Below are 26,257 nucleotides of genomic sequence, written 5' to 3'. Positions count from 1 at the left end.
CTTTTCTGAATCCCGTTCTTCTTCCCCGTAGATTGAATCAGTCAAGATGTCACTTTAATGCTGTGGAAGTCCTGCTTTTTCTTTTTTCTTTTGCTTTTCTTAAACGGAGGTATAAGAATCCCGTAATATCTTTTTGGAAATCTTATGCATTTGCTGTTCTCTCGGGGGCTCTTTGAGACAGGAATAGACTGATGAAGTGTGTGACTGCCTCCACAGTAATTACGTGATGAATGTGTTCATTCTGTGTGTAGCCCCAAGCAGTGAATAGCTCAGCTGATTATTGAGGGGTGTGATTTCTCCATGTGTGTGTTCTCAGTACAGTATGTGTGTGTTTGAAAGAACGCAGATATTCATGGGAAAAGTGTGTCTGACTTGATGGAGCTCCTAAACTGCCGCAAAAAAATGACTGAGTGGTATTGGTCCAGACGTGGAAAGCACTGAAAATAACCCGCCATTTCACGTGAAACTATCGTACACCCAAAACTGTGATTGGCTGCCAAATGCTCAGCCCAGTTCCTTGTTTCTGATGACACCCTGTCTCTGCGCAAGGTAAGAAACAGTTAGTGCAATCTTCAATGTTTTAAGTCCCCCATCACGCGGGTGTTAAGCTCCATTAATAATATGACGTGTTTCAGTGACATTCTCGTATGAGTATTCCCTTTCATGCAGGATATGATGAGAGCGGCACAGTATCCCAGAGAAAGGGTGCTGGAGAGATAGATCACTGAAGGATAATGTGCCACAGCTTCCATATATAGACCCTGAATGGACCTACTTTGCTGTAAGCCTCCAACGAGCACAACGAAAGTAAATATATCTGTACTATATTTGGATGATATATCTGAGAAAGAAAGCTTAAAAAACAGGAAAACGGAGGAGGACAGCTTTGTTTGGATTGTCAGACCCCACAGTTCAGGTATAAAACGTCTCATTTTTAGTAATAAACAGTTGGAGGTCAAACTTGTCTTCCTCTAGCTTCATGGCTGGCTGTTCCACTCCTGACCGCTCCCATCCACATGCTCCACCGGCTCATTGCATGACGGCCAGCTGCAATTACTATGTAAATGGGTGAATCAGAGGGGCAAATGGGATAAAATGTTGTTGAAGACATAAATCAATCAATTTACCCTTCATATCTCCTCTGCCACATAATTTATGACCATATGTACCCCACTGGATTAAACCTATGATTTAATTAGTATGCATGAGATTTAGCATAAAGGAACTTTAATACATTTTTAGGAAGTCCTACAGATCATGTGAGCAAAGTGAAATATATATTTCCTCCTTTCTTCAGAAAAGGGCAAATTTCTTTAGGTATTTAAGAAATAATAGATGTAACCTCATTCCACTGACAGCGTTTCTGACATTCTTGCACATTATTTGTGTGATTAGCAGTAGCAAAGAAGCAGTGAAGTAGTAATAAAGGTTCAACGAGAAGATTATGTGAGTGTAACGTACTGCATTTGTGGAAAACAAAATGCTAGATCTTTGTAAATTTAAAGCAGAAGCATAACATTGAAAAGCAGGAAAAGCCTAGTGTGGGATCATCCCAGCAGTTCTCTATCACTGGAGGCAAAGAAACCACACATTTTTATCACACTGCAACATTTATTAAAATGCAGAATGCTCTTAATAGATGTGCAAAAAAATAGTCATCAACTCTAGTGTATCTGCTGTGTCAAGTAGTGGGTTTCCTTTGTTTTACAACTCAACTATGGCCATCAAAAATATTTTCTCCCAGTAAGTTCTGGCTTATGACATGACTGAACCACAAAGCACAACATCTGATTACACCAGGGAAGAATCATGTTCAGTATTTCTTAATAAGTGATGTATGCATATATTTTTAATTTGCAGCTGTATGTTGTAAATGACAGCAGAATGAGTAACACTTTGAACTTTTATTTGCTCAATGATGAATTGGATATTTTTTAAAGTCAAAAGTGTCAGAATACACAATTAATGGATGTTTTCTATATAAGTCTGTATTGAAGTAATTTATGGCATACTGTCAGAATCAAAACCAAAAGTTAACGCATTCTGTAATACAAATGTGTCCAGTTATTTTAACAAAAAAATAAACCAGAAAGAAAATCTTTCCGCCCTATTTTTGACATCATGGGTTCATTTCCATAACGTCCCCTCTCCCCCCGCAGCGCAACAGTTGATACCGCAGTGCGATTTGGTTGACTTGCACAACGATGACAGGTCTTGTTTTCAGTTAAATAATTTAGTTTGTTCTGTAATCTTTGGATGTAGGCTGCCATTTATGCTAATGTTCTACAGCCATAAGATTTGTAGTCTGAAAGAAAAATAAGCAACACGATCAAACGACTGATTTCAGGAAGTGTGTTTCTAATTACAGAAATCATTTGAAACAACATCACACACACGCGCATGTACACACGCATCAAAGTCCTCACTTTACTAGCAAAACTTTTTCTCAGAGAGAGAGAGAGAGAGAGAGAGAGAGAGAGAGAGAGAGAGAGAGAGAGAGAGTTCAGTTTCTCTAACAGAGTACATTTCTCTTTTTAAACCTGATCAAGATTCCTTATCGGACCAGACCTCTCAGACAGTCTGTTTACAGGACCAGTTGCTCGTAGACCTAAACATGGATACACAGTAGATCAGTTTGCCTTTGCCATTGTCCCAATCAGTCAGACCATAAGGATCCCCGGGAGGTGCACATAAAAAATGCTCAAAAGAATCGATGTCCTTGTGGTTATCTAGTAAGACAAACTCACTCATTCCCAGACACAAGCAGCTTTAGCCCACCGTCATCTCCATCTTCACCACTGGCCTCTTGAAAGCCAGTGCTGTGAAAGTATTGATTTCCCCATATTAATGCAGTCTTCATGAAAGGCCCCAGTCAGTGAAGGATAAGAAGGAAGGAAGAAAGAGAGAGCGAGGAAGATAAAGTTAGGGAGTAAAGGAGGGAGCTGGAGAATGTCTGCTTACAACACTGTGAAAAAGAATTGGATGACCCCGCTTTCTTTATAGGAGGCACCCAGCAGGACCAGTTTTCTTGTAATTGTATAGATGGATGTTGACAGTGTTTCTCTGGGTCTTAAAGTTATTTTAAAATTTGCCTCTGTTTATTGATAGCTTGTAAAAAAAGTTCCCAGTCTATTTCTTTGATCTGAAAAATTTACAAGTGAATGGGTTGATGAACCACTAAACAATAACGTCCAACTAATTCAAGCTTACAAACTTACATTGCTATTCTAAAGTAGATTAGTCAAGAACAATTTTGATTAGTATTGTAAGCAGACCTGGGAATTATGTGACCCATATAGCTCGCAAGCAGACCCCTATAGGTCACAAACAGGGCTTTGGACGTCCTGGACTGGCCCACTGTGGTTCATACTAAACCCTGCATGTAACACTTAATCAACACACAAATCCAATTACTGTGCTTTTATTTTGAACCACCACCTTTTATTGTGTGTGGACTACAGTGCTGGTTTAGGCTGAAAAGAGAGACTAAAATAGAATGTAGACGTTTTAACAATGCATCGATCTCTAAGAAGAGGATGCACAATTTATCATGACTGCAACATTAGTATGGGCCCTGTGAATATCGGAAAGCGCTGCTTGGAATGCAATGTTTGATGGTTGCTGTATCTAGTGGTCATGAAGACATACTTTGTACGGAAAAGAGATGTTCAGGGTGTTGAATAGAGTCTCACCGCTGTGGATGTCCATACTTGACAGGGATGACGGGTCAAACAAAGATTGGGTCACAAGCCTTCATGAAGCCTAAGAGAAGGAGGGACGAGACTTGGCCCACTATGGTGGAGCTGGGGTCTCGGGTCGGGGTTCATATATAGGAAAAACAAAGCAGAACATGACGAAACACAATGTGTTTGGCTTTTAGCTTTATTTAGTGCTCGTTAATGTAGTATTGGTGTTATTTTTTGATGAATACAGCTGAGGGAATGGTTTTATGAAAACATTTAAAAAAGACAAAATAATTGATCAAGACCACTTTAAAATAGTCTCCGAAAAGAAACATGGGGAGTAGAGCAACATATAAAGAAATTAGGGACGGTTCAGGCTTCTGCGCAGTGCACCCGGTTGCAAAACAAATCAAATGCAATATTCAATAAAGTCTGTATTCTGTCAGAGGGAGCAATAATTTTGATTCAATCAAAAATACCCCCCCCCCCCCTAATAATAAAACTAACTAACTAACTAACTAACTAATTAATAATAATAATAATAATAATTATTATTATTATTATTATTGTTATTATTATTATTATTATTATTATTATTATTATTATTATTATTATTATTATTATGATAATTAATAATACTAATCTATGGAAGCTACCCCATCAACAATCCCACATTAGGCCTGTTGTTGGTGCATGAGACTTCCAAAATGCTGGCCACTTTCAGTGCATTGTCTCGCTAAATTAAGAATCTTCAAAGACAAGAAGAGAGGGAAAGCAGGTGGAGGACAGTAGGGGTAATGAGTTGTAAAGTAGGGTTTGATGTCTTTGATAGCATACTGTACATCCTGCTCATAAAGGGGCACATGTCAGATGTAAGCTAGATCTGAGCCTCAGTACAAACTCTGCTCTTTTGAAAAGTTAAAAGAGAATCCATTTAGCATATTTAAATAGGAAACAGCAATATGTTTGGTGATTTGTGTGATTTGTAGGCAGGTAGGGTTGCAGTATTGTTATCAGTACTCTTCAGAAATACATTAGTTATCCTTGTTTTTGTCTCGTTATAATTCCTGGTCTCCTTTCATCCGACGCTACCTGGAGCTTCTGTAATTACCTGCTTCAACATCAGCGCTGGCAGTTTCGTGAAGACTTACTATTGAAGGGGATAAAGTTTGCGTGACCCCTGATTTGCCGCTCCTGCCAGGCAAAGACTGTGGCTAAGAATGGCACAGCTGTTACATAACACGGATTTGACCTGGACCCGGTGTGAATGGAGGAATGTCGTCACGTCAGGGTGTTTCAAACAGGGCCGCGTTTCGGAGGGGACCGGATCCGTCCACTCAGCCTAATGGGCAACACGTGCAGCTCCTCACTCACCAGCTGTTATCCCCCCCCCCCCCACTCCATCCATGTGCGTTCACTGTCACACACTTTTGTCTCTCTGCGAAGCACGGACACTTTCGCTCATTTTCTCTTTTTATCGCAAACTCCCTCTGTCTGTGCAGCGGGAGTCGGAGGCGTTTTAGTTGGCCATATGGCAGCGCCAGAGGCGTCCGGAGCAGATGTGCTTGGCATTGGGACTCTGCTCTGTCAAGCACATGCATACTTACTCTCACACACACCCACTCATGCAAACACACGTAGAGGCTTACAGGAGGTCTGTTACCAGGGAAGAGGTCACAGGCTGACAACAGTATTATCTAACCCCCTGATACGCAGCCATGTTAGCTTTTGTCGGGCTGCCCTGAAAACACTTTAAGCATGTTGTTGGGATTTGACAGTCAGTGAATTTTCCTCAAAATATTACTTGGCATTGTCCAGTTAGGAAGTGTTGCCACGCTTCTGATATTGAGCTGTGATGTATGTTACAGTGCAGCTGCTTAGATTTATCGTTTGTTGCCTGTAAACACAAGCAAGTGAGCAGACATTTTTAAAATATTTCAACATTGTGATACATTTAATGCCTTAGCTAACAGTATGATGGTACAGTATCATAGTCAATCAACCATCTTCCTCCAACTTTTTACATAAAGACGCTCTCGGCTCAACAGGTTGCCTCGATCTGATGCGATTGTAAGCAAACTTGCTTCAGTCATGTGAAGTTTGAGCTTTTGACTGCATGCTTCTTCTGCTGCCCGAGGAAAAAGCTCTCGCTGCCTGAAGACTGCACACTCAGCGTGTTTGTGGAGAGTTCTTTTATAGAGCTGTTTTTTTGCTGATTCGTAGAAGAGAGACGGAGGGTTTTGCATTGCTGTGTGTGTGTGTGTGTGTGTGTGTGTATGTGTGTGTGTTACAGTACAGTAAAGTATCCTCTGAATGAAATAGGATGTAAATTTGGCCACTGAGCAGAATATGAACACACGCTTGTTCCCAGTATTTTGCTGAGCCAGAAGTGGAAGGAGTATGAAAGCATTACCATGCCGGTCAACACCTAGGCACAAGCACACATCAAAGAGATGGAGGGCGGGATCAGAACTGTCCACACAGTTAGAGAGAACTTCCAAATGGTCCATTTGACCTAGTTCCAGAGATGCTTTGATGCAGGAAGTTAAAAAAAGAAGAGAGCAGTATTTAATTTTAGATGTTTAAACCCCTTAGTTCACATCTCAGCTCTTTTTTAACACAATGCACATCTTTTTTTCTTTAAAATGGGTGTTAGATTTTGTTACATGTTAAATAATTATTTGTAAACAAATGTTGCAATGGAATTGAACTGTAGAGGAAGAGGTCGAGCTTTGCCATTATTTCAAATGCTTATGTTTGTTCCATCACAAAATGACATAATGTTATTTTATCTGAATTCCCATATGAGCCGAACCTTCCGTGCAGATTTCTAAATCCTAAATACCATCCATGCATCAGCGCTCTGTTTATTTTTAGCATGTTTTATATAAAGCAGCAAATGGAAAATGTCTATTTTTGAAATCTAAATCTCTGTCTGTCACGCAGGCAGGACACTACTCCTCATTGGATGTGCTTATCTCTATTAATTGGTGTTTGTAGATATCACTTACCTGTCCGGCACAATTAAAACCCCGACATGCTATCCCTGGTATTAATAGCATCCATTGTGGAAAAAGCAACTACAATAATAGTTCAAAATACCAAGCAGTTGTTAAAATGTTTTACAGTAAATGTTTCTGTTATTTGTAACTTATTTATGGTATTAACACCTATTTTGTCAACCGTAATCTGTAATATAATCTTTCACTGAATAATGAATCTCACTTTTCATGTTGTTCATTCTGACTTATTCCTTGAAAGTCCAGGTGGTTTTTACTGACAAAGAACCGTAGCTGGTTCAGACTCAGGCTCCGCAACTAGAACATCGTTGCTCCTCATTAAAGAAAAGTTTTTGATAAAGATACTAGTATCAGCACTTTGGATTTTTATCAGTTTTAAAACAAAAAAATTTCAAATTCTTTGCATAAAAGTCCTGCAATCAGTCGTACCATAACCATCAGAGTGTTGCCAGTACAGTGTACTACTTTCCCAGGCTACACCCGTAGCTGGCAGCAACATTCAGCCACGTTATTTTTTTTTTTCTAACAGTGCTTCTGAGTGGCACTGAGTTAAGCAAGGTTCGGCTACACAGTGATTCAATCAGAGAATAAATAATTATAGGTCGCCGTTGCTAGAGAGCTGCACTGACCAGCTCTCTAGCAAAAAAAAAAAAAAAAAAAAAAAGAGCTAATGCTCCCAGGTGGCCTTAAAATCACTGTCCTCATTTAGAGAGCTACTGGGTGAGAAATGCAGCTAAGGAGAGATCAAACCACAGAGAGTTAGTGGGAAAGGCATCAAAGTCGAGAACAAAGGGGAGCAAAAAGAGTTTGCGAAAGAAGCAATCTTCTCTCTTCGAGCCAATTAACAACACAGCGGCATCAGACACGCTTACCTAAGGCTAACGGCTAGTTCCAGGAATCGAACACCTAGTGCTGTCTGCTGGCTCTGGCTGGGCGACGGAGCGGCTGAGGCGGCTGCCTTAACCTGTCGTTGTCGCAGGCGGTGCCAGCAGTCTAGCCTTGACCGACAACATAAAGGAAAACGTGCCATGTTGCCTGTTTTCAGCAGAGCAGTTTCAAGCCCTGGCAGCATCAATTAAGGCTTTTTTTTTTAAAGAGAACTTTGAAGGAGTGCTTTTGCACCAGTTCGTGGGGAGTCAGTCTGTTCAAACAAGTCATGGTGTTTGCTTAATGGTTCATTTAGTTGATGGAAAGAGACTAACACCTTCTGAACAAAGGAATCTGACTAATGAATCCTATTAATGCCCCCATCCAAGTGACATAAAAGCAGTCTTGGGAGTGCTGCTTTTTTAGCGCTTATTGTACGTTGCCGACTATTACCTGGCTACGTTCTGTACCTGTAAGCCAAGATAAGTCATAGCTTACCGTTTCATTTGGTGATGTCCTTGGCACAAGCAGGCTATTGGAAACAACTTAAAAGGGAAATAAACATGGCGGTTGCCAAATAGGGGGGAAAAAAAGCCTCTTGCCAATCATGTCATCTTACTGGCAGATTTGTCTTCTTGCCAGAATGTTAGATTTACATGCAGACAGCGGCGGGGTTGCCAAACATGCCAGTCTGCCAGAAAGAGGAGTTACTACACACAGAGATGTATGAAAGGTACAATGTGGCTCGTGACTGACAGAAAGCTGGGGGTCTGTTCTTTTTTTCTTTTTTTTTTTTGGGGGGGGGGGGGGGGGGGGGTTGCAGTCCAGGTCTGGTTCTTCAGCTGTCAGTTAAAACAGAGAAGAGCATGTGCTGGCAACCTGCAAAACAACATTTTACGTTCTCTATGCAGCAAACTACGGGTGAGTGCAACGGAGGATGTTTCAGATTAAATCGGCATATATGTGATTAGTTGTGATTAGTGTACTTCACTGAACTTTGTACTTGGTGTGTTTTGGGCCTTGTATGCATGTGTTTGTGTGTGTTAGCTGTACGTCCAGGGCTGCATGCGCGGAGCCATCTGTTTGCTGCTTTAGCAGTAGTCTTCCAGTGCTCAGGCTTAACTTTGCACAAGAGCAGTGGCCTACTTTAGCCTTCTGCTCGCACAGTGTATCCATCCGAGCACACTACTTCTGTTTGCCCCTTTTTTTTTCGTATAGGTCCCAATATTGTCCATTCATCCAATGCCAATACCTGCTCATGACCTGTGACCTCCAGCCGTCACTGGGCGATTATCGGTACACCCTGGACAGGTCGCCAGTCCATCACAGGGTCCCACTGTTGATATGAGTTGATTTGCTCAACGGTTGATCTTGGTGTTGTTGCTCTAAAAATATTGTACTTTGGGATTGATCATTTCTGAACAAGTAGCGGTTCTTTTACACTGTATTGTATTTAGATTATATTTCGGCTAATGCTATGAGTTTTTTTTAATTTGCTATAAAATCGTTTATTATAACTCTATTATTCAACCTTGCAGAAATGTAGCAACCTCTCCTTTTCGTGATCAGGACATTTTTAAGGATACAAATATGGTGACTAATGGTACATGCATAAGCTTATGCTATGAGTTTATTCTAGCAGTGCATTAGGCACGGCAATAAGCTGCAGTAGTGGGACGCAGGACAGTTTAGAGATGAGTATTAGGCTATGTAGGCTAGTCGCTGAGCCTTGCATTGGGGTTGGCATTTGTGGCTAATAAATCAGCTCTAATGGGTGGGGCAGGGGATGAGGATGAGGAAGAAGAAGAGGTTTTAACGGCTCTTCTAGTGGGAATGTGTCTGCAGGCCAGACATCATAGTGAAAAAAAATCAAAGCATAAAAATAGAAAGACAATGGAAAAGATTGTGTTAATTTAATGGAATTTGTCATTTGGATGATAATACATTTATGATATGATAAGCATTTACACTACTAGTGTGCATATAGGTATAACATGCAATTGCTTAGGCTTTTGCAGATGCTGTTCTATCATCCAAATTGGAGAGTGCAAGCGTTTGTTTCTGTGTAAAATATTAATGAAGACCTTTTGTACCAGGGTCCCTTTGGACTTTAGCTACAAACAAGCCTGTCCTAAAGGTTCAGTTTGTTTACTTTGAGATGGAAACACCATCATTCAGGCATATAGGGAGATGGCAAGTGCAAATGTTATGCAATGAATACATCCCTGAAAGGTCAACAGCATTAATGTACAGAAAGATGTATTAAAAAAAAAACTTAAATGTGAAAGGACAACACTTAACAAGATATCCAAGTGTTCACTTAGTGTTGAGTTTGTATGCAGAAGAAATCTCAACGTATTTCTAAAGTAAACAATGGGGAGAATTTTCTCACTTTGAAACATAAAAGCTTCAATAAAACGCTCAGAGTTGGGGTGCAATGTAGTTGATGGAATAAGAGCGGTTAAACTGCTCGTTCCCTTGTATGTTGTTTTACAATCATCCATCCATCCATTTTCCATCATGCTTATCCCTGTTGGGATCGTGAGGGGTGCTGGTGCCTATCTCCAGCTGTCAATGGACGAGAGGCTGGGTACACCCTGGACAGGTCGCCAGTCTGTCGCAGGGCGTTTTACAATCAATGACCAGTAAAACTATTTCAAAACAAAGAAGTATGGTAAATAGGAAACATTTGCAGACAAATCTGGAATAATTTGGTTTTCAGATAATTCTTCTCCTTAGTGTTCTTTAAATTTTACTGATACTTGAGAGTGTAATAACACACAGACACAAACAAGACACATAAGCTATACCGTAATGTCACATTCTCTTTTCTGTCCCATTTAGTAAGCAGGAGAAATGGGCCTCTGTGCCATGTCATATTTATACTGCAGAGAAACAGGGAGTTCTGAATTATCACATAAAAGTTCCCAGATCTTCTAAGCAAGCTACATGAATAAGCTATAAATTGAAAATATTGTTTTGGTTATATATAAACTGTTTGTAAGTATGGCACTATATCTTTGAATTTTTTCCCCTGGGCGCCAATGAGTGTGGAGGGTGCAGTAAATTGGTTAAGACATTGAAAACATAATATTCTGTTGCTTTGAAAATAGAAATTCAGATGTAAAAGAATAACACCTGGCACAGAGTCTGACCAAAACCAAACAAGTGTTGCAAAACCAGTATGGATGCTGAGGGGGAAAAAAAGCTTCAAAATTGATTACAAGTGCATAGCATTGTTATTACAGCAAGGAATGATAATTAGATCTTTGTAGTGAAAACTGTTGGCGTTGTCAACACATTTTTACCACTTCAGCGCTCCGACTCAAGTGCTTGATGAGTTGCGATCCAGCAGCTGGGTACACAGTTTCACCACCTGAGTTTCACAGGAATGTGTTTGCTCGCTTGTTGGGTCACCCTGGTGCCTCGCAGGCAGGGGCAACCAGGCAAGGTCCGCTTCCACAATAACCAAACTCATCCAGAAGCCCTGGGGTCCACAGGCGGACAGGACACAACGCTTGGTTTGTTTGATGACACAGGTGTCAGAGCACATGAAGCCATACGTAGATATGATCATTACTGTGGTTAATTACATGGTTTTGATTCTTTTTTTTTTTCTTTTGATCTTCCAGAAGATGTATTTTGAACGTGGATGTAACAGAATTAGGGCAATCAAAACGGTTGTTTGGGTCCAAGGGTGCAGCTGAAACATTAAACCCAATAATAATTTTCAACTTTCAAGCCTACAGCAGGAAGTAGACCTAGATTCAAGGAAAATTTACATTGCCCAAGGTGGCTAAGCATTGGTAATACTTACTCGTACAGAAAAGAAATGCTTAACGTCAGCTCAGAATTGTAGTTATTGGGTGGAAGGTCAAGGTCTAAGATAAAGAATATTTATAACGGCTTACAAAGATTAAATATTTTATTCATATCACTTTTACATATGTATAAAAGTATTGTCTTTCTGTAGTCCTTGTCTTTGCAGCATAATCAGTCTTCTGACTTTTGCATGTGCACATATTGTGTGTATGTGTGTGTGTGTGTGTGTGTGTGTGTCCTAGCCTGCCAGTTAAGCTGTGCCAGAAGCTCATCACAGTCCATCTCAGCATCACATGCATCTGTTTGAAAGAGAAATAAAAGTGAAGCCTGTGAATAAAAAAAGGCCACATGAATAAAAAAAAAACAACACAAGATGCAAATGACTTGCAGTGCAGGGATTCTCTCTCTCTCTCGCTCTCTCTGTGTCTCTAAGGGAGGGAGAGAGAGAGTGGACACATTAGTTCTCCATCCCGTCAGGGCTTCACCTTAGCCTCACAGAGAAAGTGAGCTCACATCTGCCTCTCCGAGGTGTGTGGATTTCTCATGCATTACCCAACAGCAGTTATGACACTTGGATTCCAAAACGATGAGGAAGAGCCATATTTTTTAACTGAGCTGATGGTCTCTCTTTCACTACGCTGCACTACAGGTGTTGCCTCAGGTCAGTTTAGCTATTAGTCCTCTCTGGAAGCAGCAGCATCCCCTTGTCCTTTTCTCCCCCTCTCCCTAATTTCACCTATTTGCACCTCATTCTAGCAGGGAGATGTTAGACAACACTAAATCAAGATGAGTTACCTATATCCTTGAAAATAATTTATGAAGGGCTTACCACCAACTCCGTTTTAACTAATGCATTTATGCAGATGTACCCAGTGAGAGCAAAATTGCAGCTCAACCCCGTCTCTGGGTTTCAATGCATTGCCATGGGCGGTAGATGGTATGCATTTGGAGTTAGTTGTTTTAATTTACTTGTCAGGTTGCCTTAGGGCAGCTCAGGGCTACAGTCAGAGGTGACTGAATAAGGTGATTGTCTAAAGGATAATGGGACGGGTTGGATGGTAACTAGTGAGATGGACAGCTCACTTATATACTTTCTATGTTCATCAGTCTATGTGGCGGACCCATCCCCGAGGATAGATATTGTAAAAAAAAAACAAGGCCCAATATTTGCATTTCAGTTTTGTCATGTTTCCCAAATAAATTGTTTTTGTGTAGTGGAGATTAATAGGCCTAGGTTTAAAGTACTTTATCCTGTACTAAAGTACAGGATAAAATTACTGTAGTTGTACCTAGGTATTACACCAGTGTAAAGTTACACCATGGCCAAAATATACTAACATGTTTTAGAGTGGTCCAACCAGGGCACCAACTTGAATCTTGAATGACCCAAAGATTAGAGTGATGGCATGGAGGCCTTCCTACCCCAACGACAGCAAAGATACATCATCAAAATGTAATGTCATGAAATGGAAACATGCAAACAGCTGGTTGTGAATTGTAAGAAAGGTTTCATTTCCCGTTACTAAGAAAGATTTTTGCTACTGATTATTCAGAAGGGTATTTTTTTTCTTTTTTTTTTACAAAAGCCTAAGCAAACAGGCATTTTTTTCATAATGCATAATCCTTTTTACATTGAGAGATGCCTGTGTCATTTCCATTCAGAAAATAACTTAATTATTTTAAATCTAAATCTGCCAGTGATGTGAATTTTTTTTATCCTATTTCATTACATATTTACAAATAATTAGTTATCCTTTACCTCAGGCATTTACAATAATGAAAAGCACATAGGCTTTACTGACTTCTATACATGGCATAGTTTAACACAGCAATATCTCACCCCAACCTGTTGCTGCGCACTGCCAGCCACTGAAATCCACAAGTGAGTTCAAATGGTGAATGGACTGAAATTAAGGATAGCTTTTTAGTGAATCCGACCACTACAAGTGGCTTATAGAGCCACATTTATCCTGTCATATTTACAAACCGGCATACATTCATACATCAATTTGCAGATGAGTAGACAGGTTGGGGTTATGTGCCTTCCCCAGGGACCATTATTTTTTATTTTAGCTGTAGCAGAAATAATCCCAACTGGTAGATTTGAATATGCATTTTTGTGTAAATAGCCTAAAGAGATTTACTGTGTGAATCTGATTGCAGCCTAATAGCACACAGTATGTATGTCTGTAGGAGTCCATTTTTTTTGGGAGTGAATGACTCCCCCTTCACCCTTTGCCTATCAAAGAATTTATGGGTGAATTCTGGAGGATCAGCTGTGGACCAGGCACTTTAAGCATGGAGCCGAAGAACTGGCGAGAAGCTCTGACAGAAATGTGCTCAATAATGAGGCAATGCCAAGCAATTCCTGCTGCTTTCTCTCTCTCTCTCTCTTCAAAGTGTCCCTGAAGGCCCACCATACATGTCGCCAATGACATGGACCGATGAGTTTGGATGCGCACTCATTGCAGTGGGTAGCATTTCATGTGCATGCTTCTGAGTTCAAAAGGCGCAGTGTATGAACGCCATGTGTACCCTTGTTTGTGATTTTTTTTTTAAGTGTGTGTGTGTGTGTGTGTGTGTGTGTGTGTGTGTGTGTGTGTGTGTGTGTTTGGTCGTGGGAGCTTAGATGCTTGGAGCATGAAGGTTCTCTAATCCAGTGTTTTGAAATGAGCCCTCCAGCTGTTGTGGGCTTGAGAGACTGCAGCCTTGGAGGAGGCTTAGAGATGATGAGATGCTCCTTCCATCTTCACTCCTCTGGAATCTTTATTTTCCTTGATGTCTTCCTGTCTTGCTTTCTTTCTCTGACGCCCTCTACTCCAACTTTCCAGGCATATTAGGACGGTCTTCTTCGTTTCTAATTCTTAACGTGAACGTCATCCTCGTCGCTGTTGATTTCCCGAATAAGAACGTAGATGCATTCGGACCAGGAAGTGAACACTGCACACGGATGATATAAGAGGATCAGATTAGTGTAGCGACTGAAAACATTTATTGCATTTATAATGGCGACCTCACATGCATATCAGAACAGGTGATGGCGGTAATTAGCGAGCTTGCGATGCACACAGTACGAGGAGAAGGCGCCGCACTTCGTACGCTGAGCGGCTACACTGAAGAGGAGAATCGTGCCGCTGTAAATGATACATATTGGCATTGCAGGGAATACAATGCCTCTAAGTGAAATTGGGTGCATAATTCATGGGAAGTCTTCTTCGTGAGCCTGAACCACAACAGAGCCGAGCAGTCTTATCTCCCGCTGGCCCATCAGTGAGACCGCGGGGCTTGTGATGTCTGCCAGCAGCAGGGAAGAGTGGGAGGTCCAGCAGGTTTCTGGCAGACAGGGAAACAGGGATCAGCTGTCAGAACAGGCCAGCAGTGTTCAATACCAATATCTGTTAAAATGTTCTCAAGCTTTGAATTCCCTATGGTCCGAGCAATACTGCAACTTCTGAAGTGCATACGATGGGTTCAGTGCATGAATCCCAACCACAATCCAATGGTTTCTGTGATTGATTTGCAGTGGGATCATCATCTTACAATATCAGTAACAGGGACCATTCGCAGGAAGTGATCAATTATTTGTAATCATATCAGTGCATCAACCTCCTCCTCCACCCCCTTACCATGTTTAGATAAGATTACTTCCCATCTGGGTTTTTGGACATGGATGCACGCTTGCAGGCTTGATCTAACTTAATTTTATTTGTAATTTCTTTAGCCTGTCTAAAAATAGATGCCGCATGCACAGATTTGTCTTCCTGGCTTCGTTACGACTGACAGATGAGTACAGATGTGGGGCTTCTCCTTGGCGTTTTAGTTTGTTTCGATACACAAAAAATAAGTTATGATGTTGATTTTTCAGACCTATGCCCACCGGAAGCAATGCACTTGATCAAAAAAATTGTTTCATTCCAGTTTGTAAGGTTGATCTTAAACTTTTAATGTTTGAAATGTTATATTGTTACTGTAACAATAATGGCAGTATTTTATGCCTTATTACTTTATACTTTATTACTTTAATGGTTGCTTTGTCTGTCTTGTGTGTCGCTGGCTATCTTGGCCAGGTCACACTTGTGGAAGAGGTCTTGATCTCAGTGGGTCGTTTATCTGGCTAAATAAAGGTTTAATGAAGCAAAAAAAAACGCTAATTATTCAGGACACATTGATATCGACTTAGAAGTGACGAAGTTTTAACATTGTTTTAAAATGATAAATAATACAAATAACTCAGGAGACAACGCATCGTTTTTCCCTCTCTGACTGTTCCATTTTTCATGTGATCCTCCACAGTGTGGTGTAGATGTCTGTTTGTTTCTGCTGAGAGCATTGCAAAAGAGTCACTTTGTTCTTCTCACACCATGTTTGTTTTGCTGTATACATTTAATGAGAATAAAGAAAACATGCGCGGAGGGGGTTAACAATAGTGTTTACTTTTTAAAACATGGAACACCTACATGCTTATAGCCTCTCTGAGTTGTTCCCTGACACCCAATGGAGGCTTGAACACGCTCCAGCAGCCAGTACCTAAAAAATAAAGGGAAACTACATGTAGTCTGTGTGTATAGAATAAAATGAGAAGCAGGGAGGTAATTCTCCATGTTTGTAACGATTCTATAGTACAGAAGAAACTTTTATTAGACAGTTTTACTTCTCTGGTTAGACTGCATTTACAGACAACTCTTTCCACAATTGTATGTATGTAGTTGTGTTGAATGCCTCAAATAAAATAGTCTATTTCAGTAATCTAATCTCACAGTGAAATTTGTTTTGAACAAAAAAACAAAAACTAAGTGGGTAGTATCTCTTTACAGAGTAGGAAGATCCCACATTAAGACACCATTGTTCTTACTAAAATCACTGGTGCTATGATTTTTGGACCACAGACAAACTTTTTTTTTTTTTACTATTTATCATTTTGCATATGAAAAGTGTCAATGAGCCAAGGCTGGGCGATATAGTCAGTATCACAATATACTAAGCAGTTCACCGCGATAACGATAAATGAACGATAACATTAACCCCCTAGAAACATACTTAACAGCTGCTCCTCTTCATCCTTGATCAGCTCTACTGGCACTGCAACATTTGACATTTCTTCAACCTCGTCGTCTTCTTTCACTTCTTCTTTCAGATAGGATGGGGACGAGAAACGTGACTACAGACCTTACATGCAACCCAGCCTACCTATACACTGCCAAAAAAAAAGAAGACAAAAATTACTTTTCTTTTCATTTTTCAAAATATACTGAAAATACTGACAAGTGCAAAATGACGTCGGTTATTGTCATACATTTTGGTATTGGTAAATTTTCGGTTAATTGCTCAGGCCTACTATGAGTTATTATTTAGTTTGTCTTGACTGTCTCCTGTGGGAGATAAATAGGATGCAATGATAAGGCTACCTCTTTTTAGCCATCCTTTGAAATGGAAAAGATGAGAGAGCATAGCCATTCTAGTGAAATTGATATAGATTGATCTTCATTGGTGAGTGAATGTCTATCATAAGATAGTGGGTTTCCTGAACTTGTCAATTACTACAGAGTGTGTGAGAACCAGCTCAGGTCCCGAGAACGGGAGGTTCCTGGGAACTGGAAGTGATCCACAGCAAACAGTGTTGTTGAGGATTGTGACGTAGTGATGCCTTTATTATCATGTGAGTGGAAGGAGGTTATTATGTTGTGTATTTTATGGAAGAAGTTGTCCTTTGGAAAACACATGGAGGGAAAATGCATTTTATGCTTTTTCTGTGATTATGTACATCGATTAAAGGATCAATAAGCAATTTTTCACCACTAGGTGGAGCTTGAGCACTGTCTGTAGACCAAAACAAGATGTATATCAAGCCATGCCTCTCTCTATCTCTGCTCTAGCACTCTGCACCCATTTCTCCTTCTCCCTCATCACCTTTCAGAGGAACATGTCTCGTGAAAAAGTACATAATTGATAAATTTCGGATGCTGTTAGCAAGAGAACAGTTTGATGCGATGGGTGTGCTCTCTGCCATTTTGTATCTGGTGGTGTCATTTTATGCGCAGGAAGCGGGTAAGCCCTGATTAGCAGCTGGGCATGTGCACGTTTGTGCATGTGCGGCCGGCAAATAAGAGATTGGAGAACAACACAGAGAGATAGTATGTGCCGTTTAACTATAGTTTAAAAAGATACCTTTAGTTCTTCACAAAATTATTTTTTAGTTCTTTTGATCTAAAATAATGGAATTTGGCTTATTGCTCCTTTTAAGAATGAATATGAATTTATTGAATTTTTGCACTGTTTGGACTGAGTCCGCTCCAAAAAAAACAATGATTATAATGGTAATTTTGCACAGAACTACCACAAATTTATTTTAGAAGCGAAACAATGCTTTTACATATATAAAAGATCTACTGAAGCATGCGCAACAAAGTTTCATGTTACAAGGTAACTTGCACTTTGAAGGAGTAATGTTGAATTAGGGTAGTTTGAAGATTTTAGGGATTATTTTTATGTAGTTTTTCTAACAGTTGTTTTCCTCAAAAGATAATTTCAGCACAATGCAATATAAGTTGAAATTAAATCAAGGACCTCCCAAAGCCCGAAGTTTGTGACTCTAGGCCAAATCCTACAGTGGAGTCACAGAATCACTAATCACAACAACTAATTTAGTTACTACAGGACTAATAAAGTTCTTTGAACAAAATTGAAATGAACTGAATTACTTTAGACTTATTTATACATTCTTTAATCGGGATGCCAATAAGCATGGATATTTTTTGCCCGGCTATTTGTGTATTTATTTTCTTTGAACCAAGACTCTCACAGCTTCCTGTTTCTTCATGCAGTGTGTGTCCAGGCCCTGGAAGTGACCGTGTCCCAGAGCAGCATCCAGGTGGCTCGGGGCCAGGCGGCCATCCTACCCTGCTCCTTTACCACCAGCGCTGCCCTCACCAACCTCAACATAATCTGGATGGTGATTCCGCTGTCCAACGCTAACCAGCCAGAGCAGGTATGAATAACACATCTATTCATTCATCATGAAAGGATATTACACCCCCGGCCTTTTAAAAGCATTAAAAGCTCAGAATTAAAGGAGTGTTAGAGAATACAGTATTGATGTTTGGACATAGAGGTCAGCACTCTGCTATGAAGGCAGTTGTATTCATTTGTGTAATAACATACTCAAGTGCTACCCATTTGTACAGCAGTCCAGTAAAAAGAGAAAGGTAGACTTCTAACTTGTTCCTTAATGCAATATTATCAAATATGCATCATGCGGATGGTCTTTATGCTTCATCCCTCATCGTTACAGTCAAAGCAGGTAAACACGACTTGATTTGTTTCTGTTTGCTCAGATACAGCACAAAGAGAACGTCGTGGTTAGCACCAATGATACAGAGACTTAACCAGCAACAACCAACTGCATGTCAAACCTGCCAAAACACACAAGGTGTGCATGCTTCAAGTCATATAATTTGGATCCTGAACCTCAAGAATTACCCAGGTTCATGGCGGTGATCATGACACATCCTTGGCTGTATTCAAAGCTGTCCAGCCATTTGGCCTAAATTGCTGAACTCACAACAGTTTTTATCTTTGTGTCTGTACATCTGTGGCACACTGTAGAAATGGAGAAAATGTTTCCTGAGTGCACTGAACTACGATCACGTTACACAATGCTATGTAGTGCAACAGTTACCATATAATTTCAGGAGCAGAACAACAAAGATTACAGCAATTATCTCTCACATCTGAAAAAAAGTACCTAAGAAAAGGATTCCCACATCCTAAACCTTTTCAATTTTTTCACCTTAAAATCTTTAAAATGGATTTTTGTGTGATAGACCAGCATAAAGAAGTGCACTATTATGGAGTGTAAGATAAATAACACAAACAAGATCTGAACAGCATGGTAATATGTAATGAGCTCTGCTGAAATGATCTCCATCAGATTCATAGGATAGTGCCTGTGATTATCAGTTTTTAACTCGTCCCACAGATTCTCGTGTTTTGATCAAATTCATAATTTTCTTGGTCTTGGCCATAAACATAATTCTTCAAAGCGTTCCCATGTTTGAACGTCTAGGGTTTGTCTTGCTGGGAGGTCACCTTCTGCCCCATTCTCAGGTCTTTTTTTTGGTTCTAACAGGTTTTCTTCCAATGATGCTGCCATCTCCATGCATTATGGTGTGGATGCTGTGTTTAGGGTGCTAGTTTTCTGCCATATCTAACTTGCATGTTGCTTGTTGGCCCCCCAAAACAAATTTCATTTTGGTCACATCTGACCAGAGCATCTCCTTCACACCTCTGTTGTGTCCCTTACATGGTGTGTGGCAAACTAGAGAGCAGGCTTCTGGTTACTTTCTTCTTGTTACTTTTGTTCTATTAAGGACAGATTTGTGGATCGCAATGTAGATTAGCTGTCCAGTCAGCCAATCTTCCCACCCGAGCTGTGGATATCTGTATTTCTTCTAAAGTTACCACTGTCTTAACACCTACTCAATAACAAACCTCTAAAGCCTTCATAGAAAAAATATATATTTATGCTGGGAGTAAACTGCAAACGTGAAAAATATACACTAAGTAGTGGACTTCTGAGGGTGATTGGATGTACTGATTTTATTAAGGGGTATCATAGTAAAGATGGCTGAATGCATCACAATTTCATGTGTAAAAACAACAACAACAAAAAAAAAAAAAACTATTTGCCATTTTTATTCCACCAGTGATTTTGTGTAAATCTATAACATTAGAAATCCGGATAAAATATATTGATGTTTAGTTCTTCAATTTCTAATAACCTCTAGATAAATGTTTTCATTGCCATCTTCATTTGTTGCTACATGCTGCTTGCTTTTAGAGAATGTACCGCTCCCAAAGGCAGGAGGGATTTTTGAATACAGCCAGCGTGTTATCAATCTACATTAAGCATCTTGCTTAAATTTGGAGCTAAAACACATCAGCTTAAATAAAACCAACACACAACTCTTTTCTATTCGGTGCTTCTGGCAGCAGTACAATATTTAGGAAACTATATTGCTGGAAATGTTTCCAGGTTTTCTAAATGGAACAATTATCAGGAGAGATCTCACAAGATAATTTTTAGAAAACGTCTTACCTTTTTTGAAAATGCTGTTTGTAACTTATAGTAACTTCCTGAGACTATATAGATATACATTTTTGCCCTGAAGTTGGTAAGGCCCCTTATGCACTGCATGTCTGTGTAAATGTCATGTTAAGCATAATAAGGACATCTTTTGATAACTTGCACCAGTCCAGGAGTGGTTGCATCTTCTACTTTTAATTCAAAATATCTGCCACCCCTCCTGACAGCCCTTTTCTGTAATTTTTCTTTCTCACCTTTGCTCACTTGCTTCTCTCTCACTCAGTGTTTCCTCCCCCTCGCGGGCCTTTCTGTGATTCCATTTGAGTTGTTTAACATGCAGCTGCAGGCCGTACAAGCTCACCTGCCTCCCTTCACTTTGAACCCCGGTGCTGGTCGGCCGCCCAAATAACACAATCATCTTCTGCACTAATTAACTCACGCCCACGACAGGCTCTGTATCGCAGCTGTTCTCATCACACAGACACAAACACACATACACACAAATACTGGCATATTCATATACCCGCATACTCAAAAATGGCCTCGAACAGATTGCTGGTGCAAAAACATTGCAGATCCTCGTACAATCCATACACAACCAGAGCAAAAAAAGGACAACCTTGCCCTCCATCCAAACTTGAGTTTGAATGATGCAGATCGTTTCATCGCCAATGCCGATACTTAAAAATCAGAGCGGCCCATGGCTGATATATAACGTAAGTATTTGCTGAGAATCAAGCTGAGGACTAGGCATGGTCTGGGCTACCAGTAAAAAAGCAAAATAAATGCTAAACAAACTCAATGCTTAGCTAATAAATTGCTAACCTGAAAAATCGATAGAAGGACCGCAAAAACTCACTATTCAAATTCCCACTTGCTACCGAGGCATAAGACAGAGCTGCTTTTATACAGTACCTCATAGCAGCAGAGCTACTGACATCAGTTTCTCCAAGTGACAACACAAAAACTTTTTAACCAATAGCAATACTGATTTGAAATTCATTGCAAGACACTGTTGAACCTTAGGTGGGCGCCACACTAAGGTTTAGACAAAAAAAAAAAGAATTTCAACAAATATGCAGTAAATTGTCAAAATAATTACTCTTTAAGACAACAATGTTAACAGTTAAAAAAAAGGTTCATTTAGGGATAAGTTACTCTTCAAAGAAGCAAAAGGGCTCAGAAGCCATGCGAATGTTGCCGCTCTCCTTATGGACAGTTAAGTTAACTGTTTGCTAATGCTAACAAAACAATCATGGGTCTGTCATCTACTGGCTGAGAGGAGTCAAATTTGTGGTTATCTCCTTCAAACTATTATATACAGTGTTTAAAATAGTTTGGTACATGCAAATGTTTGAATTTGAGGAAATCAATGTCCAACAATTACCTCTCTCCATATTCTAGTATTTAGCAAATAAAAAAAAGGAAGAAAAGAAAAACAACTAAAAAGAAAACATTTTGGTAAGTCTAACTGAGCTAAATCAGATAGAGTTTAATCTGATTTAATCCCGGATAGTAATAACAGAGGTTAAATAGACAACATATAGTTACAATAAATAGCATTAAAGAGCACATCCACAGACAGCACCACTAAGATGCAGAATCACACATATGCAGTGGCACCCACTCTGTGCACGCACGCATTAAAAGCAACAAATATTTAGTGAACCACAGTTAAACTGTGTGCATGAAATATATGACCTGCCCAAACAGTGTGTGAGGAAATAAAAGGGTCGTGTGGGGTGACAGAACATACCAAGAAGTACAAGTACAAGGTCATTTTGGAAGTGGAGAGAAAGTGTCATGAATGATTATAGTTGATGCTAAAAGCCATTAACAATTACTGAACAGAACTCTTGCCCAAGCCGCATTTGCACTTTAGTGAGCGCACTCAGGACTCTGTGTGCTCAAACTTGAGTGCCATGTTCAGATATATCTGTTGTAAACGACTTAGTTACTGTAAAATGAAAAATAGAAAAATTTGATCTTACTATGTTCTTCCATACATTTTATCTAATATTGTTTTCCTTCATAATTTTATTATCTTAGTGTTAGACGTGGCCTTATTTCTATACCACCTTAAAGCAAACCTATCATTGCTTTTCAGATGACACATCGCTTGTAAATTAGGATTTTATAAGATCTGAGAAATTCCTAGTAGCTTTACTCGTGTCATAATTTATCCATTACACATCAGCTCCATAAAACCTGGGCTTCACTGTGAGTCCATCCTACTGTCATTGCTTTAAACTTTTAAAGACTAGTATGAAGAACTGTTGCTTTTATGAGAACACTGCTTTCTGTTGAATTGGCTTCCATCAGTGGTGCTTTTACTGACAAATATTAAATTAAATGAAAATCAAACTTTCTCTGACAGAAAGAAGTAAATAATAACAGTTAAAACCACTTTCACACTATTGCTCACATGCATTGTGTTTTATGGTCCACAAATATTTACAGTTTTACATAGATAACGTTCCAGCTTTGCAATATGAGATAAGCCAGGCTGTGTGCTTTTTAACAGGTATTTAGCAACCCAGAGCAATTTGTATTGTTTTTGTCTGTTTTCTTGGCCAGGTGACTTTTTGTTTGTCTTAATAACATTGTCTTAACAATATGTGCATTTCAACTTCAGAAACATTTTCCAAGAAACCGAGTACATTTGTGGGGCGATTGTTTACCCCCTTCACCTCCACTGCCTATATTAGGGTAAAATAGATAACCTATGTAGATATTTACCTCAGAAATAATCCTGATAGAGAGGTAATACTTTCAAGATTACTCTGAGCCTTCAGGGGGAAGATTTATAGAGGGCGAATTTATGCATTTCAGATTGGTTGAACGTCCTTAGGTTTATGTTTCAGTCCCTCCAGTTTAAACTCCGATAAAGTTCATATTTTTGGTTACTTCAACTATAATGGATGTTAGATGTCAGACTTCAAATTGTGAAGAGATAGGTTGTAAGAGTGCTGTGAAATAATCAGAGATTTATGCTTTATCAGTCTTGACTACTTTTTCTGCCCCTTTTGGCAGCTGGGTCTGCTGTTGAAGGGTGGGGTTCTCTCTGTTGAGCTCTCTCATCAGTTTGCTGAAGCTGCATGAATAGTGAACTTAGCATTAAACATTAAAAAGTATTTGTGCTATATAACTGAAAGCAGCCCTGTTAACAGGCTATAGACTCTGACGGACCCAAAATGACAGAATTAAAAATAAAAGCATAAATATGTAAACATCCCAATGTATAAACCAATAAACTTAAAATTTACCAATTCATTTAAAAATGAGACATAATTTCATATTTATTGTTTGTATTGTCATTTATTTAACACATCATTTAATCAACCTTCACTTTTGTTTTATTCCCAACACATTATTTATTCAAAGGTGACCTATTATTGAAAATTCACTTTTTGCTCATTTTTGTACTGCCATTTGGGTCTACTTCTTCTACTAGTACTTCTAGAAACAGTCCCAGAGCTAAGAAATGCAGCCTTTCATTTTGGTCAATAGCTAAATGTTTTGTTGGTGTCTAAAAATGAGGCATTTCAAAAACCTCTTGATTGTTCTGTCACAATAGGCATGAGCCCTGCCCCTCACCTAGTAAACCAAGTGGAGCTCCTCCTACTTCATTTTTAGAAGAGACACACGTCAGCTGGTCTTCCCGGTGCACGCGCTGCACGATGTCTGGCTTGATTTTGTTGTTGATGGCGAGCTCCCAGCCAGGGACAACCTTCCTTGACATTACCAAGGAAGGACTATTTTGAAAACTACGGACAGCATACAGCAGGATTTACCAAAAAACTTCTACTGAAGGAAAGTTCTGTCCCTGCTGTTGATGCAAGTACTTAATGATTTGTCTTGGGGCAACAGTGGCACAGGAGTTAGGGGGATTGTCCTATAACCGGCAGGTTGCCCGTTTGATCCCCTACCTCTGGCCGTCTGAGTTGTTGTCTTTGGACAAGACATTTCACCCACTTCGGCTGCTGGCAGTTGCCAGAGGGCCCTGTGGCACTGAAGTATGGCCGCCTTGCTTCTGTCAGTCTGCCAGGACAGCTCTGGCAATAAATGTAGCTTAACTCTTCATGTGTTATTGGCAAATTTACGTGAAAGCAACCCGTTCTTCTGCCGTTAGTTTTTTGAGACAGCCGGGAAGGGGCTGCTGTGAGACCACTGTGAAGTTAGTATTAGGTTGGATGTTGGAAGATTCTGAGTCACCCAGGTCATGATCAATCCAAAAAAAAGGTTAAAAAATAAAACAACTGGACTTCTATTTTGAAGCTGAAGACGTTTCTCTTCCTATCCAGGAAGCTTTCGTTAAAATTCCAAATCAATTGCATAAATAAAAGATGTGTTAGAAATAGCGAAAATACATTTGAATGTCAGTTAAATAATGTAGTAAGCAAATAAAGGGGACATTATAAACAAAGACATATTATTAAATATAAAATTCTCACCTTCTAAATTAATTTGTGCATTTTAAGTGTATTGTTTTATTTATTGGGCCATTTATATATTTCTGCTTTTATTTCTTTTCTCTGTCAGTTATGGTCCTCCATATATGCAAGTGTTTCTGAAGCACAGAAACCCTTTCAGGGTCAGAATAAATGTTTTACACGAAGAGCTTAAGAGTCAAAACACAGATGACACAAAGTTCAGGGGAGATTGCGGGATACGGGTAATTGTGTTCATTAGAATGAAGGTCCAGGATGGCAAATATTTTGTTCATTTTGTCATTTTGGTGTGGATTGTTTGGTCATCTTCTTGTGACATTGATATATTTAAATACATTTTCCAGGAGCAGACTTAGCAGCAGATTTACCCTTTGATTAAACAAGTAAATCCTAAGAGAATGTACAGAAAACCAACTTTCGCCTTCTCTTTCTGTTAAATAGTGATATCTCTTTTAGATCAGACTGATTAGAGAATGCATTTTTGTGAAAAGAACATATAGTCTGCATGGCCTACAGTTTAGAAAGCTTCTTCTAAACAAACCTCCTGAATCGTGGAACAATGTTCTACTGTATGTATCACATCATGCCAAAAGGCCATTAATCACAACGTCCCAAATATGTAATTTCAGTCAAACACTTTAGTGGATGGGTTCTGGAGTTCTTTTACAGAGACAAGGCACCTCGAGGTTGTTGGAGTTGAACATGCAACAAACTGTTGAATATTACCGTATTTTTCGGACTATAAGTCGCACCGGACTATGTCACATTTATTTAGAAATTTATTTCACACAATCCAAGACTAAAAACTGACATTTAATCTGATAACTTATTCAAATATACAGAATTGCATCCACAATCGGCGGAAAAATATGAATGCCCGGGTAGTTGAATTGGGTAAATTAGTATAACAAGCTAGCAACTTCAACCGGGAAGGTTAGCTGTAAGCTAGCGCTAACTGTTATTAGCTTCACGGACAGCTCAGTAACGAGGTTCTGTCTCAGTCTGGGCTCTCCTTTTGAGATACTCCACACAACACTCTGCTGCGTGAATGCAGACCGAAACAGTGAGGCAACATACAAGCGTGTTCAGTATTTGTTGTCTATAAGATAATGTTTCAATTCTTAAGTGGTACAGGAGCAGCATATAGTTTTGACAAGCCTAGAGCGTCCTCTTGCGGCTATAGACGGTAATGTTTACTACTTGGTTCATGTTGGTCAGTATGATTTACCATTTAAAATTCATATAAAAGTTTCAACTAACTATAAGTCGCAGGATCGGCCAAACTATGAAGAAAAGTGACTTAAATACGGTATGAGCAAACAGCAAATCTAC

General features: G+C 39.6%; 1 protein-coding gene across 3 annotated transcripts in view; it reads left to right on the top strand.

Moving 5' to 3' along the window:
- igsf11 (immunoglobulin superfamily member 11) overlaps window positions 1–26,257 on the top strand; it is a 147,509-nt gene that overhangs the window by 102,706 nt on the left and 18,546 nt on the right. For 2 of the 3 annotated variants that reach the window (XM_036128724.1, XM_036128723.1), the window contains 2 exons: window positions 18,214–18,377; window positions 18,681–18,689. In XM_036128724.1, the coding sequence (XP_035984617.1) occupies window positions 18,214–18,377; window positions 18,681–18,689 (173 nt within the window). The remainder of the gene's footprint in view (window positions 1–18,213; window positions 18,378–18,680; window positions 18,690–26,257) is intronic. The other variant, XM_012880262.3, reaches the window with a different exon arrangement.

The sequence above is a fragment of the Fundulus heteroclitus genome, unplaced genomic scaffold (assembly GCF_011125445.2).
Source record: "Fundulus heteroclitus isolate FHET01 unplaced genomic scaffold, MU-UCD_Fhet_4.1 scaffold_113, whole genome shotgun sequence".
NCBI classification, from domain to species: Eukaryota; Metazoa; Chordata; class Actinopteri; order Cyprinodontiformes; family Fundulidae; genus Fundulus; species Fundulus heteroclitus.
Note: the sequence above shows the minus strand (reverse complement) of the source record. Positions and strands in the feature narration are given on the sequence as shown.